The 16,892-nt window shown below is 36.5% G+C and overlaps 1 protein-coding gene across 1 annotated transcript in view; it reads right to left on the reverse strand.

Moving 5' to 3' along the window:
* Positions 1-15,758, reverse strand: part of LOC129274005 (mucin-5B-like) — a 37,460-nt gene extending 21,702 nt beyond the window's left edge. The window contains exons 1-5 of the mRNA XM_064108932.1: positions 15,694-15,758; positions 4,998-5,213; positions 3,285-3,439; positions 2,233-2,300; positions 812-1,181 (exon numbers count right to left, since the gene is read on the reverse strand). Coding sequence (XP_063965002.1) covers positions 812-1,181; positions 2,233-2,300; positions 3,285-3,439; positions 4,998-5,213; positions 15,694-15,758 — 874 coding nt within the window. The remainder of the gene's footprint in view (positions 1-811; positions 1,182-2,232; positions 2,301-3,284; positions 3,440-4,997; positions 5,214-15,693) is intronic.
* Between the last annotated feature and the right edge of the window lie 1,134 nt (positions 15,759-16,892).

The raw sequence follows: 16,892 nt of genomic DNA on the forward strand, positions 1-16,892 counted from the left end.
ACAATTTTAGATTAAGTTTGAAGGGGTGTTTGAAGCGTTTTCGAGGTGCTCCTTTCTTTCGCTTTCCCGAGTCGAGTTCCCCAAATAGCATGATCTTCGGAAGTCCGTTTTCCCCCATCTTGCCGATAGGTCCAGTCCAGCATAGATGGATCTGAATGGAGAATAGTTTAGCTAGCTATTAGTGATGCCTGATCTCTTTAGTATCTCAATGTTTGCCACACTTTCTTGCCAGTGAATCCGAAGGATGCTACGAAGACAGCTTTGCTGGCAGCGTTCTAGAAGGCGTCTGTGGCGGCGATACAAAGACCAAGACCCGGCGTCATACAGGAGAGTTGAAACGACAAAAGCTCGAGAGACGCTTACTGTAGAGTCTGTTTTTAGGGACCCTTTTTTGTAGTCTACCAAAAGTAATACTCGCTTTAGAGAGTCTATGTCGACCTCATTTTCAAGTCTGACATACAATTGTAGATAATACTTCCAAGGTACGAGAATTGTCTAAATGGGTTTAAATTTGTACCCTATTTCAATTTAGCTACATGTACTTTTGAGCTTTAATGCAAGTTTAAGCCTATATTGATGTAAGTATCCAAGCACTCTTGCCCTGGAGGGTGGTTGTCCCACCCTCTTACTTCACTCTTACATTTCGATCATCAGCTTGTCCTCCAGAAAGATAAGATATTTCCTTGCGTACTACACATGTATTGTTGATAGAGCCGTCAAACATTACCTGCAACGACGTCTCCGTGAGTGGAACGGATTCGACAAGACTTTTTAGCTTAAAAGAAAATGCTACATTAACAGTAATGCTTACCACAGTCGTGTAAACTCCTCCAATCTACAGCGTTGCCATCGACGATGGAACACATTCGGTAGTGCTCGGCAAGGGCCAAGCAGACTCCACGGTCGACGCTTTGGTTGGTAGGAGAGGCATACATCTCGTAGTGGCAAATACGTTTGTAAATCGTTATGTCCAGCCCACAGTCTGTAATCATGTTAATATCGAAGTGACCGTTACATAAGCTGCTTTCTTCTGGTAGTACGATATGAGCATCGACTGGTGTGCAATCGGAATATAGATACTCGTACGTGTTACCGAGGACAGGGAAAGTTGGGTTAAGGCCGATCCCACTATCCAACATATGCTGACTTTGGGCGTCATCATCTCCACACAATCCGTCAACCTGCAAACAGAATACAGAGTTTAATTGAGAAAATTATCGACACCTCCGATTATCGCAGTCACTGGACATGAAGTAGGCCTACACGATTGTATTACCTATTTTCATAAAGAATTCTGACACAGGATTTTTTTCCCCGAATTTCCCGAAGATTCTGATGAACTTCCACGAATACTGACCCCGACACCCAGAGCTATTATATCCCTGAATAAAATGATCTATCATAAATATTTTATTGACATCTCCATTTGCTACTCCTTTCTTTTCGTTTTATACGGTAAAAATAAAACCGATGAGGAATAAACCGAAATTCAACCAAGACGCTATCATGTTACACTGTACCTCAATTATCTTAACATTCCCTCCTCGAAGTCTTAGTACTTCGTCACTGACGAATCCGCTTGGTACAACTTACGAAGAGGGTAAAATCCTTTAAAGAGCATATACAATTAGCCTCAATTTTCACCTTATCCTCCTTCAATTTGTGAAGTTTTGTATACCCCCAAATCCAACATCAGTTTGAAAGGGCAAGTCCACCCCAATAAAAATGTTATTTGATTAAAAAGAGAAAAATCAAACAAGCATAATACTGAAAATTTCTGGAAAATCCTGGTGGATATGCAAATGAGGGGATCAATGACATCATTCACTCACTATTTCTTATGTATTTTATTATATGAAATATGAAATATTTGAATTTTCTCCCCATTGTCATGTGAAACAAAGTTTTATGTGTAATTATCATTATTTTAACATAATGTTGTTCGATCAAGAGTAACATATTGTTGTTCAATCAAGAGTGTCCTTATTGTCAAATCTGTATAAATTGAAACAAAAGAAATAGTGAGTGAGTGACATCGACTCTCTCATTTACATATCACTGAGTTGTGCATACAACTGTTTTGTGAAAAATAAGCAAACTTTAAAAGGTCATAACTTTCTTATTTTACATCCAATTTTGATCAAATTTTCAGCGTTGTGCTCTTTTGATTTTTCTCCATTTATTCAAATCAATTTTCTTCTGGGGTGGACTTGCCCTTTAAAGTGAACTTACCCCGTGAACCAGACTTTCAGGAAAGTAGAGATACAGTCTCTCCCCCAAGGCATACTCGATTCTTATTTCTAAAAACAGAAAGGAGAAAATAGGAGATGAATTATCAAATAAGATAAATATCAATTTTTGTTGATTTTTTTAATGAAGTTGAACATCTTCATACAGACCTCAAATTAGATAGAAAAAGGTTTTGGGAATGTATCGTGACTGTTAATGTCGAGTGGTTTCTTGTAGAGGCTATATTATAACACGGAATTGGGAGTAGACACTATGCGAAAGCGACCGATGATACGCCATTCAAATTGACGAATTAGCCCAGATCAGACTGGGACCCGTAACACAAAGCTTGGCAATCATCGTAGAACGCGTGTGTGTGTTTATGTGTGTACGATTGATTGCGTTGACTACAATGTACAATCAGTCATGAAATTCAAGCTGACGATCGATCGCTAACCTTTGTGTTACGGACTCTGGAGTCGGTTTCATTCGTGTAACCAGGGCCGTCGATCCATGTTTCGTCGAAAAAAAATGACAATTTTTTTTTTCCAAGTTGAATGGTATTATAGTGCTTTCTGATGCGTTTTAAAACAGATTTGCATTGCATATCGTAATATTTTTTCAAGTTCTGAAGATTATTGAGGGAGGGGTTTAATCGATATGTTTGCCACACCTCAAATTTTTCATTGGGGCGATTGCCCCTGCCCCCAACGATCGACGCATCCGAGTGTGACCACGGCAAGAAATATTATGGCCTTTGAACAAACCAAAAATCAACATTATAAGACTAAGTGAATAAAAACTTTTTTGTTTCTTTTTGTAACGATGGGATTAAAGAAGATGGTATGAACTGATATCTAAAGGAGAATCCAACATTGGTCATAAAATGTTGCGTAAGAGTGGAGAAAAGGGAACAATTGTGCAAGTAAAAAAATAGATTATGTTGTAAGTTTTGTACACACGTTCATTTTGGTCCTTGGACCTTTATATCATGAATGTTTGTTTTAAACCGAATAAATAAATGAACAGTAAATGAATAAACCAAACACACAAACCTGAACTATCTGTGAGAATGTAGTAAAAGCCTTTTTCAACGACGCTGGCTTGAGGGAGCAAGACGGGTAGATTGGCTGATGAATTTTGATTATTTAGATAAACACCATTTGGGGTAAAGCGGAACCTCACCGCTTCGACTCCGTTTTCAATGGCTCTTTGGTTGGAAAGTATATATCAATGAGAAAGGGAAAATGCTGGTTAGTACATGAGGAATTACCACAAATTTAATAAAGGTAGAAGAAACAAGACTACACATTAGCATATGGTATGGGGTTGCTTGGTTTGTGGAATGCCCCATCACAAGCAACGTGACTTTTTACGAGATAATATCATGCCGAAAATGAGTGATTTTTATTGGTTTAATCTAATTGTTAAAAGGTCTGTAATAATTTCCATTGAAAAACAACGAAACACGAAAGAGAAAACCATAGAAATACAGACATTCTAAAAGCAAAGACATACATGAGGGAAATTTTGCTTTCGCATTTTTTCTTGTGGAAACTTGTAAATGAGATTACAAAGATGACTTCTTGAAAAAATGAAAATTTTAAGTGTCATTGCTTGCTTAATATGCAAATCATATTTTTTCATGAATAAATTTGAATATGTTTTTTCATAAAAATAAATGAAATTGTTATTTTTGGATTTTTTATATTAGCTTGTAGTTTATGTGGTAACGAGGCTAAGTCCGAGTCAGGCATGTTTTGGGGTTTTTTTTTGCTGGGGGGGCAGCAAGATGCGTAAACTTTTACGAAAAAACCCAAAAGCAAGGGAACAAAGCGACCGAGCTTGTCAATGGGGAGCTTTTGCATTTTGTAATGTGAATTGAAGAATTTCATGCACACTGGATAAATTTTGTGAAAATTTTCATTAAAAAAAAGAGTTTTCAAAGTTTCGCTGCGTACGGCCATGAATCACAAACAAGTTTCTCATTCAAAATATCTATCTGTACTTTAAGATAGAAATATATATACAAACACACAAAATAATTATAACACGAAAGTATGTGGTTCATTTTAGTTTTAAAATTGAGAAAGTCCTTTGAAACACTAAGTTTTCACTTGTTTCTCAGCACCCTCCCTCTTCTATAAGCAAAAGTTCCCCAAACCTTCAATATGTGTGAATGTAATCTGAGAAAATATTTTGCCAGATATGGTTAACAGAAGGTATTCTATTATATAACAGTGGAATTCAGATACACATATCATATAAAATTTAACAAGAATTTAGGTTTCAAAGATATTGCAACATGAGTTTCCATAATCAGTACCCGATCGAGTACCAAAATATCTTCAAAGAAACTTTTAAATACATTTATAGACTTGATAAATAAAAAAATGTTGAAAGCTATTGCCATCCTTTGAAATTGCTTAGTAACTTTGATATTCATCAGAAATGCTCAATTATAGTATACTAAAGTCATCACCTCGTATGACCTCATATTAAACATCATTTTTTTAATAATCAATTTCATGAGAAAACATATATTCAGTCATTATAAACCATCAATAACTGGGAATGTATTTAATTCATATTACATGAGATAAGGGGTTGCTCCGTTGTTGTTCGCATATGACGTCACAAAGTCAAATATTGAAAAAATCTGAATTCTTTTATTTTTCCTCAAACCTTCACCAATATATTTTTTTTCTTCTACTTTTTATTAAAACACATTGCTCCTTGGGGTGAAATTCCCCATCAATGATACTCACATGTAGGTTATCTCTACATCTTCGTCAGAAGTTGTATCCAAGAGGACTTCAACAGAGTGTGAACCAGTAGACGTCAGTTCGATATTTGCCAGGTAGTATTTACATGCGCCGGGAAAGTAGTCATATGTGTTGCTTTGAAGCCGTTTGAAATGCCGACCCGCCACAACTGAGCAGATTTCCCCGGGAATGTCAGTGATATTAAGGGAAGACTGTGTGCTGGTAACATATGATTTAAACAGATAAAGAAAAATCAGACAAGGAAAACGCAGAAAATTTGATCAAAATCGGACAAGGAATCACAAAGTTATGGCACTTTGAAGACTTGCGTTATTCCGGTGAAATAGTTCCAGGCATGTCTTCATGAATATATTAATGAGCAAATTGATGTCATATCCCCACTTGTTCTTATGTATTTTATTACATGAAGATATTTTAGGACGGGTTGTTTTGTCCTATATCAAACTATATTTTTTGATAACTTCGTATTTATTTTGTGAGTATTATTTCTCTCTCATTTATTTTTTTTTTCTCATTTGATTACATATATCTGTATTTGTACTTTGTTATTGTCTCGCCCACCAGAGGTGAAGGCGAGACTTAGGGATCCAAATGTCGTCCGTCGTCCGTCCGTCCGTCACAAACCTGTAATGACACATAACTCCACAACTGTAAGTCGCTTTTCAACCAAACTTGGATTTGGATAGACTTGGGGGACGTGCATGTTATGCTGCAGTTGGAGGTCACATGATAAGGTCAAAGGTCGTTTTCAGGTCAACGTTAAAGTTTACATGCAAGACTCTCTTATGACACCTAACTCCGCAACCGTAAGTCGCATTTCCACCAAACTTGGATGGTAGATGGACTTGGGGGACCTGCATGTTATGCTGCAGTCAGAGGTCAGATGGTAAGGTCAAACGTTATTTCAGGTCAACATTAAAGTTTACATGCAAGACTCTCTTATGACACCCAACTCCGCAACCGTAGGTCACTTTTCAACCAAACTTGGATGGTAGATGAACTTGGGGGACCTGCATGTTATGCTGCAGTTGGAGGTCACATGGTTAGATCAAAGGTTATTTTGAGGTCAACGTTAAAGTTTACATGCAAGACTCTCTTATGACACCTAACGCCGCAACCGTAAGTTACTTTTCAACCAAACTTGGATGGTAGATGAACTTGGGGGACCTGCATGTTATGCTGCAGTTGGAGGTCACATGGTTAGGTCAAAGGTCATTTTGAGGTCAACGTTAAAGTTTACATGCAAGACTCTCTTATGACACCTAACGCCGCAACCGTAAGTTACTTTTCAACAAAACTTGGATGGTAGATGTACTTAGGCGACCTGCATGTTATGCTGCAGTCGGAGGTCACATTATAAGGTCAAAGGTCTTTTCAGGTCAACGTTAAAGTTTACATGCAAGACTCTCTTATGACACCTAACTCCGCAACCGTAAGTCGCATTTCCACCAAACTTGGATGGTAGATGGACTTGGGGGACCTGCATGTTATGCTGCAGTCAGAGGTCAGATGGTAAGGTCAAACGTCATTTCAGGTCAACATTAAAGTTTACATGCAAGACTCTCTTATGACACCCAACTCCGCAACCGTAGGTCACTTTTCAACCAAACTTGGATGGTAGATGAACTTGGGGGACCTGCATGTTATGCTGCAGTTGGAGGTCACATGGTTAGATCAAAGGTTATTTTGAGGTCAACGTTAAAGTTTACATGCAAGACTCTCTTATGACACCTAACGCCGCAACCGTAAGTTACTTTTCAACCAAACTTGGATGGTAGATGAACTTGGGGGACCTGCATGTTATGCTGCAGTTGGAGGTCACATGGTTAGGTCAAAGGTCATTTTGAGGTCAACGTTAAAGTTTACATGCAAGACTCTCTTATGACACCTAACGCCGCAACCGTAAGTTACTTTTCAACAAAACTTGGATGGTAGATGTACTTAGGCGACCTGCATGTTATGCTGCAGTCGGAGGTCACATTATAAGGTCAAAGGTCTTTTCAGGTCAACGTTAAAGTTTACATGCAAGACTCTCTTATGACACCTAACTCCGCAACCGTAAGTCGCATTTCCACCAAACTTGGATGGTAGATGGACTTGGGGGACCTGCATGTTATGCTGCAGTCAGAGGTCAGATGGTAAGGTCAAACGTCATTTCAGGTCAACATTAAAGTTTACATGCAAGACTCTCTTATGACACCCAACTCCGCAACCGTAGGTCACTTTTCAACCAAACTTGGATGGTAGATGAACTTGGGGGACCTGCATGTTATGCTGCAGTTGGAGGTCACATGGTTAGATCAAAGGTTATTTTGAGGTCAACGTTAAAGTTTACATGCAAGACTCTCTTATGACACCTAACGCCGCAACCGTAAGTTACTTTTCAACCAAACTTGGATGGTAGATGAACTTGGGGGACCTGCATGTTATGCTGCAGTTGGAGGTCACATGGTTAGGTCAAAGGTCATTTTGAGGTCAACGTTAAAGTTTACATGCAAGACTCTCTTATGACACCTAACGCCGCAACCGTAAGTTACTTTTCAACAAAACTTGGATGGTAGATGTACTTAGGCGACCTGCATGTTATGCTGCAGTCGGAGGTCACATTATAAGGTCAAAGGTCTTTTCAGGTCAACATTAAAGTTTACGTGCAAGGCTCTTATGACAAGTGTTATTCCATCCCAGTCATTTAAAATGAAGTTTCAATATAATTCTCTTGCGTGCCCTCGCAAATCACGATATTTCTGGTTATTTTAATAAGTGGGCGAGACACAAAATTGCTTTTGCCTTGTTTTGTTATTTGTTGTGTTATCTATTTTTTGAGGGGCCCACATTGTACAAGCATTGCTTTTTAGTGGGTCCCTCCATTTCCATCTTAATTTAATTTCTATTGAAAAATAGTAAACATATTTAAAACCTACAATGTGTTGCCCAAATTGTCTAAGTGTTGTTTTTTTTCTTCACAACATATGTATTATTAATTTTTTTTTTGCAACGGATACAAATATTTATGTTTATATATGGTATACAATTTGTTTTTGTTTGATGGAAGTGAAATAAATAAATTTGAATATGAATGAAATTAGGTTCTTTCAAATTTGTTCTCCCAATAACTGAAAAAATTGGTTTGACAACTGATTTATGTATTAGATATTCATTGCTGCGACCTATTTCATTTCAGTTTAAAGGAGACACATTATTCACACACGTATGAAAAATGAAATTATTATGATTCCATGTAATAACATAAAAGGGAAAGTGGTGATGTGACATCATCAGCCCACCTAATGAATATACATGATGACGTGCATATAACTTCTTCCACAAAATATTGGTAAACTTTTAAATTCAATAACGTCGTTATTTCTTATCCGATTTTTTAATGAAATTTTCAGCAATTTGCTTTGTGAATTTCACTCTTATTTATTCAGATATGTAATTCAGCCTGGAGTATCCGTTTAATGGCCCTGTCATAAAAGAAACAATCGCCAAAACAGATTTAAACAATATGAAGAGTGAAAACTACACGACACTTGACGCAACAGTGAAAACTTAATGGTAGGCTCGCCTTACGCTGTCCTATCCGCTGTTAAGTCCCCCCCCCCCCCCTTAAAATCAAAATGCTGTAACTTTTGAACGGAATAATTTTGAGATATAATATTTTAAAGGTGGTTTTCTACACTCATTAAGCAACTCCTGGGGGAAAATGAGATTGATCGGCTGGGTCATGCATGAGTAATCAAAGATTGAATTACAAATGACCATTTTTAAAAGTCACAAGAGTCGTTTTTTAGATTGTGTAAATACAATGTAAGGCAAAGGTTGCTTTTTGGTCAATTTTATGGTGTTAATGCTGTTATACTATCCATCAATTACCCACTCCACACAAAATTTTGATAGCGTATATGTACAAGGTTGAGTGAGCACAATTTTTTGCGACGTATCTCTCTCTTAGCTGATCCCTCCACTATTTGGAGATTCCTAGGGTCCAAGGAAAACAGATTTGTTCCATGTACACTGTCATTCTGGCTTAGGAGGTTTGAACCATATCAGAACGGAATACGTCAATTTTGTGGAGGAAAAAGAGAGATGATAAAAGTAGACTATTGCGTACTTCCTTGGGCAAACAAGAGTGAAATGGTATAAGGGTAGCCTGAGTAAAGTCCTGTGGGTTGGCATTGACATATAGATTGACACATGTTGGGAAGTCCACAAGGCAATCCTTGACTTTGCCGATAAACACTTGACGGAGATGGTCTAGGTTGGGACACTGCCCAGTAAAATGTTCCACAGTCTCGTCGGCAGATTTGCATAGAGGGCAAGTGCGACTGGTTGATTTCTTCAGCGTGAAAAGACGACACTGTGTTAAGTAGGTGGCTGTGAGGCAGTGTTGTAGTGCCTTGATGCTCGGCCTTGGCCTTAAGGCGCCTGAAGGCCTACTTTGTCAAAGCCTTGGCCTTGAACATTCAAGCCTTGGCCTTGAGAGGGCCTTGGCCTTGAGGATTTTTAGCCTTGAAATTTCAAGGCATTTTCAAGGATTTTTCAAGGCATTTTATATTTTGTACTTTCATTTGTTTTTATATAAGTAGTTACAAAGGTTTAAATTGTTCTGCATATCTAATGACACTAATGGTCAATACTACCAGTCAGCAGTAGCAGTAGCAGCAGCAGTAGTAAGTGTACTTAGCAGTGCCATCAATTTTGATTATCAAGAATTATCATCACATAATTAAGTAACAAAGAAAACAGAAGTGATGAAAAATAACATTATTTATGTTGTTTAAAAATGATGATAATGGCAAAATCAATAATAATGATAATGATGAAGATTATAGTGATTTTATGACAGGAATAATTCTGACAGATCTGACTGCAATTTTGACAACAATTTTCATACTTTAAGAATAGCTACATGTAACTCTAAAGAATGATAACAAGGTTGATTTCTATTCCATTAGGATTTTCCTTGTATTATCTTTGACCAACAAGAATGTCTCAATGACATTCTGAAAAGATTTTGTAAACTTGAACACAACAGGCAAGACAGAGGAATGGGAAGAGAGGAGAAGGGGGAGGTTGGTTTGGCAGAATATACTGCTAAATCAGTTAATATGTTGATAGGCAGTACATCTAAAAAAAATTGTTGGGGGTATAGTGTCTCAGATTGACAAAACAGTAGAAAAAAAGGTTACTTATTTTTAATCATATGGTTCGACAGTGAATTTCATTTCACTAGTTTCAAGGAAACAAACAAAATATTTGTTTTTGTGTCAGTGTGGTTTCATAGAAATCTCTATTTTATTGTTTTAAGAAATAATTAAGATTTTAACATCCCCCAACTGATGGTGTGGGGTGTGCCCCGTTTGTTTTATATATAACTTTATTTTTTAGTATTCTTTATTCCGTTTTTTTAGGTAAATTAATAGAAGATACAAGAAAAGAGAATTGAAATTTAATATTGGTTGTAAGCAGAAAAAAAAACATGAAAACTGACAAGAGTCCTAAAAATGACTCATTTTCAGATCAGCATTTGAAAATTTCAACTTGCGCTTTGTGCTCTCTTGCCCCCCCCCCCCCCCTGAAAATTCCCTGTAGGAAAAAAATCCCGTTTTTCAAAATCGAAAATGCCCTTTTTTCCAAATCAAATGTGCCCTTTTTCAAAAAGGAATACCTTTTTTATAGTAAAACATAATACATTTAAGATTAAAAAATCACAAAATTTTGGTTCGCGCTCGCATAAATTATTGTTAAGTAAGGTACTCATTCTGTTCCCATTTACAAAAATAAAATGCGTAGAATGTTCAGTTTTCTCGCAAGGATGCCCTTTTAACAGTGATTAGCGCCATAATTGACCGAAAATCGAGTTTTACAACAGAATTGATTTTTTTTTTCAAAACCGCTAGCTACGCTTTCTGGCAGAAAAGTAAAGCCTAAATCAAAATATATGTCTTATCAATTAGAAATCACTTTAAAAAGGCTTTCATTTTGACTTATAAGTATATTTTTAGGCTTTGACACCCCCCAAAAAAATACGTTCTGCCTCCCCTGTCCCAGGGAGTGGAGAAAGGCATACGTTGATAATGGGCATGCCAGGATCAGTTGACCGTGGTAATGATGATTATTGCAATGTAAATCGCCTAGAAAAATAATGTATTAAATGTACAAAGGTAACTATATTATTATTTTAATAATGTCTAAATCTATCATGAAATTATTTTTGTTTTACATGTACAAGGGTCAAAATTTTCGCTCGCTCACACCTTTAATACATTTTGTCCTGTGTGTCATGTCTGTCGCCTAAGCATTGTTGTCTCATTGTTCCATATACATGTATTGAAAGTTTGAAATGCCTTGGCCTTGAGGTTTTCAGGCCTTGGCCTTGGGTTTGCAGCCTTGGCCTTGGGTATTAAAGCCTTGGCCTTGGCCTTGGAGGTTTGAGCCTTGACTACAACACTGCTGTGAGGAGTTGAGCTCTCACCACAAATGCTCTTCGTAAGACAGGAGAGGGTACACTTTTCGGGTACAGGAGTTTAGCAGAAGGAGGTATGCAATCTTGTGTTGTGTTTGGTCAGCAGGTTCACTCTGTAATTGACCAATCTCTTCCAAGATGATTATACGGGAGGATTCGAAAGAATGCTGTGAAGATCAGGAAGATTGTTCTACTTTGTTATCTCCTGCAAGAGCCGTATTGTAGGAGAGCCTAAGTTGAGGGTTTCCAGGAATGTTCTAAACTCGAAGCGGCTGTGATCATCATACATTTGTAGTGGTTTATGGTAGTATATCCTCTGTAACTTGTTAAAACATGTTAAAATTTGAAATTGTTAGTGGCTGTGGCTCCCCTCCCCGAAATTTCTTGGCCCCTCACCACTTTCAAATTCTGGCTCCACCAATGATTTGTCCATAAATTCTACTGATCCTGAGAATTTTTTAGGAAAAGATTCCATTTGTGCAGTAAAAAGAGTTAGGAAAAGAATACATTTATGCAGTAGAAAGAGTATTAGTTTTCGAGTGTGCTCGTTCAACCATGACAGTGCAAAAAGTTCGGAAAGTGCGTGGTGATAAAATGATGGATGATAAAAACAACAGCAATAAAGTAACATTTGAAACCGAATTTGCCACTAATATTCATTTTAAAACCCCTCAAAATGAGTCTGTGACAATGAAAATGCCCCTTTTCCCCTTTGATTCGTGCTCATCCATAAATAAACAAATCGATTTCATTTTTGCATAGAATTCTGCCCATAGGTTGATGAAAATTACTGCCCAATGATAATGCTAGAGACAGCTCTGAAAAAAAGTTCCACCGCGTTGAATAAGGGGTTACTTATTCCTAAACATCTGAACCCATAGTGTACACAATGTATATGAGAGAGGAAGTCAGAATTTCAACAAAAGTGGAATATGGGTTTGTTTCTTGGACGGGTTTTGTTATGTTCTGCCAACAGTTTTTTTTTTATGAAACTTCTCACATGCATGGCTTCAGTGTAACACTGAGCAAAAGGCGCGCACACCAAATTAACCATTCGATACGGCACAGAATGGGGCCAAGGCCTTGAACTTTCTACTCATTTGCATAATTTTCGAATCTTGTGTGCTCACTGAAGCATTAAACATCGGGATTTTCATGAAAATCAAATCAAATGAACTATGCAAGAAGGTTTGTGACGGATATACATAGTTAGATTTTTCCATTAACGTAGAAAAAGCTAATCACATTCCACATGTTCATTCAAGCATGAATGTTCAATTAAACGCCTTTGAATCATTGAAGCATGTTTATTGGTCATGAACATTACGAAAATGGTTGAGAAAAGATAATTTCAGTTACCAAATTGAAACAATACTTGCCAATGATATTTGACATTCGTATTTTTTGTTTTCATTTAATGTTCATTGAACCGTGAAATGATGAATATTGTTGAAGATAATCTTCCCAAAAGAAATTGTCATCATATTCGATCATTTTATTGATAGAAATGTGTAAAAAAAATCAAATTATATCAAATTTTGACTGTGTTTATTCAACCGTGAAATTTAGCAAAACAAAGTGGTATCATCTTTTCGAAAGTACCTTTTACAAGCCTTCTGACTATTTTTTATGATGAGAATGTGGAATTCGTTCCAATAAACTGAAATCGAAGTCATGATATTTTGCTTGTGACTTTTAAAGGGTAACAATTTTGCCTTCTGGTGGTGCTCACTGAAGCATGACATAAAATACGTCCGTAACATTCACTCAGAGGGTAGCTTATAAAATTACCTACACGCTCATGTAAAAATATATTAAAAGCTCATAGCGGTTCGGAAATTATTGATGTTTGTTTTAGGGGGGACTTACTTTTTTTTATTTTTTATAGATCGAACATAAACACTCTTAGCCCCGATTATTTTTGCCTGTGTTCTAAACTATCGTACAGAGCTTAAATACGAAATCACATAGCTCTTTTGAAAAAGGTCTAGTCTGTGCAAAATCACAGTGACAGCAGAACAATCGCAAACAAATCTTCGATAACCCCCCCCCCCCCCCGATATTAAGGCTACCAATATACAAAATTAATATGCAGTTAAGTCAAATCATTAATTCTTTGAATCAGATTTGTTAAATTTTGATTAATTACTCAAATTCAATGGCTTTGAAGCACACCATGAAATCTATTGTATAATTTAGAATTCAATGTTGGTATTTTTTATACAAAAAATAATAATCTCGAGAAAGATTGAATAATTCACCTATTTTTCTTACCATGGAGACTGTCTAGTATTTTTAGAAGATGAATTTCCCCACATCAACATAATGTGAATGGGGGGAGGTAAAACTATGATGTTTTATTAGGAATTTAAATTGAGGAAAAAACATCAAGTTCTAAAGTATGCCAATCCATTTTCGACACTTTATGTTTCAAAGGAAATATTATAGATAACAAGAGACCGTTCATTGCGGGTAAATTTCTCAACAATTGAGTTTATTGACACGTTCTGTTTCAAGTTTCCTGTAGTTTAGCCGTAAACAAAATATGGGTTTTTGACGGACATTGCGGAATATCATAGTTTATACCTATATATTAATTTGCAAAGACTTTTTAAGTTCATGGTTAAATTGACACTGCAAATATATATAGTTCATTCCTTTCGTCAGCGACACGAAAATCCCACACACACATCCACACACACTGCGGATAAGATAAAATCATTTTAAATGTAAATTGTAAAACGAGATGGACTTAGAACTGATCATTGTGGTTCTCCACATTTATTTTGCTTATCAAGAATTACGATAAAACATCTGCGATGGAAACTTATTTAGAAAGAATAAATCGCTGTTAAGTCATTAATGTTTTACACCCCTTATTCCCGTATACAAATCGAAAACCTTGATTACATCTAGAAAGGGATCATCAGGTTTACTTATTTTATTTAGAATTCAAGAAATTACATAATATGTAGCTTAGAGAAAGCTTTGGGATGGCAAGGTCTAAACAAATACTGATATTTTTAAGTATGTTGCACTTTTTCAAGGGAAATTATTTTATAAAATTCTTGACCCGATTTGATACACAGTGATAACATTTTAAATTTGTGTTTCTAGCGGTCTGTAGCGAAAAATTGATTATTTGACAGAGTTGATAACGGAGAATATCGATAATGTTTTAAACTAAAAAGTGGAGTTGCCGTGGCCGAGTGGTCTAAGGCGCCTGGCTATACATGAAAAATTCCGGGGTTCGATCCCCGGCCGCGGCAACAATGCCCGTGATCAAGGCATTTTATCTACAATGCTCTTTTATCCTGCTTTCAAATAAATGCAAATGCTATATGCATTATTGGTAACAAGGTGTGAAATTGTTTTTTAAAAAAATAATAATAATAAAAAATAAAGAAAATGCCAAGCCATCGATACTTGGGCTTTTATGGTCAATTAATAGAACGGTTTCGTATCATTGTTTCTTGGAACATGTATCATAAACATCATCTTGCTGGCAGGTATTTAATAAGTTAACATCGATATAAATAAAAGTAATTAAAATTATCAAATATTGCATCTTTCCGGGACTTTCGTGGTGACAGTATTATCACGCAAAAATATTCTATTTGTATAAAAAAATCAAAATCTCTTGCGCAAATGAAGTTTAAATCAAAATATAATACATTATTATATACATGTATATATAAGAATAATGAGTATACAAAAAAAGGGTCCTGTGGAGTAACATTTATCTAATTCGCTAATATTATATAAATGATAAATGATCGTAATTTTTATCTAAATAGTGTCTTTATTCAGCGTACAAAAGGGTGTTATTTGAATGGTTACAACAAACTAGGAAAATCCCAGAAGTCAAACGTCGTTGATGTTGTTCATGGATGTCATGGTCTGGAGAGACAACCGTTGTTACGATGAACCAAATCTGAAATCTTGGACTTTTTCCGTTTCAAAGATACCGTGATCGTTAAAGATGGTAACCAATTAAAACGATTATTAGGTCAGTTGTAAAGGAAAAGAAATATAACAAGAACTGCTTAATTTTTATGAGAACTTTAAAACTCTTTTCATGATTGCTACTTTTTTTTTCTTCAGAATATATACATAGCAATATTTAACTAATGTAAGATTTTTAAAATGACGATTTGTTTGTTTGGATTTAGTTTACGATGATATTCATTAAAATTAAATCAATCTTACCTTGCCAGCTCGGGAAAAACAGAGAGGGCAAGAGAAAGGATCAACACGTTTTCTACTCTCGGCATCATCCTCGGTGATGCGGTGTGGCTTCTGCATGGAGGGACTGCAGCATGAGAGGAAATTGGACCTCTTCCTTCTGGAAACCTCCACAGAACTGTGATATTCTATCCTGAATTCCCTTTTGCGGATTATCCCGACCGCCCAGTTTCCCAACGTAGGCGTACCACTGTCCCTTACCATCTGGCAGCACATGCGAAGCCACACCCTTTCATTTTTCACCTGTCTCAAGTGTATGATTTTATTATAATTTCTTAATATTATCTATTACCTGGCATGCCGAGGGTGGCCTTCAAAAAGATATTGGTAACAGTCATGCAAGACCTTACCCTGCTAAAAAGTAAACGGCCTTAAAATTTCCTCAGCTTAAATTAAATGTAATGTAGATTACATTTTGTCTTGTTTAGCATTTCAGTGCAAAACTTATCTAAAACTTATACAGCTCTATCAATTTGTTCAAGTTTGATATGTTCTGTAGAGTTTGTGAATATCATTATCATGCATTGTAGAGTTGTTGAGCTCAGTAGATAAGTCCCCGGACTTTGAACCTCGAGGTCCGGGGTTCAAATCCCACCACAGCAGTCGCGTACTTTGACAAGGCGTTTATCTACATTTGCCACTCTTCATCCAGGTGTAATAAATGGGTACCCGGTAGGAAGGAATTCCTTGAATGCTCGTGCGCCCGATCAGGGTAGCCGTGCTTAAGCCGGGGTAATAGTATGCAGCGCTTTGAAACATTTGTATTAAGCGCTATATAAATGGTGCATATTGTTGTTAGTATTATTGTTGTTAATATGGAATATCAATTAATCAAATATAGGTTATAATACCACGTTAAGTTGACGCTCCAAATTTCTTGTTAAGAATCAGGACTGCTCCACTATCCAACACGCGAACGAGCGAAATATTGTTGTGGGGGGGTGGAGGACCCCCTAAAGCGCTTAAGTAGGATGCCTTTTAAATGGCCCAGAGGGGTTCTAAATCAACATATAAAATACCAACATACTACACAATTTATTTAAAAAAATGATAAGTGACTTTCTCAAATGAATGTTTGTTATCATGTTTCTGTATTTGTTCTTAAAGAGGTTCATGTTTGAAAAGCAAACCGGGTATGGTGATCAGTGGTAGAGCGTCAGTCT

Source organism: Lytechinus pictus, chromosome 13 (assembly GCF_037042905.1).
Source record: "Lytechinus pictus isolate F3 Inbred chromosome 13, Lp3.0, whole genome shotgun sequence".
Taxonomy (NCBI): domain Eukaryota; kingdom Metazoa; phylum Echinodermata; class Echinoidea; order Temnopleuroida; family Toxopneustidae; genus Lytechinus; species Lytechinus pictus.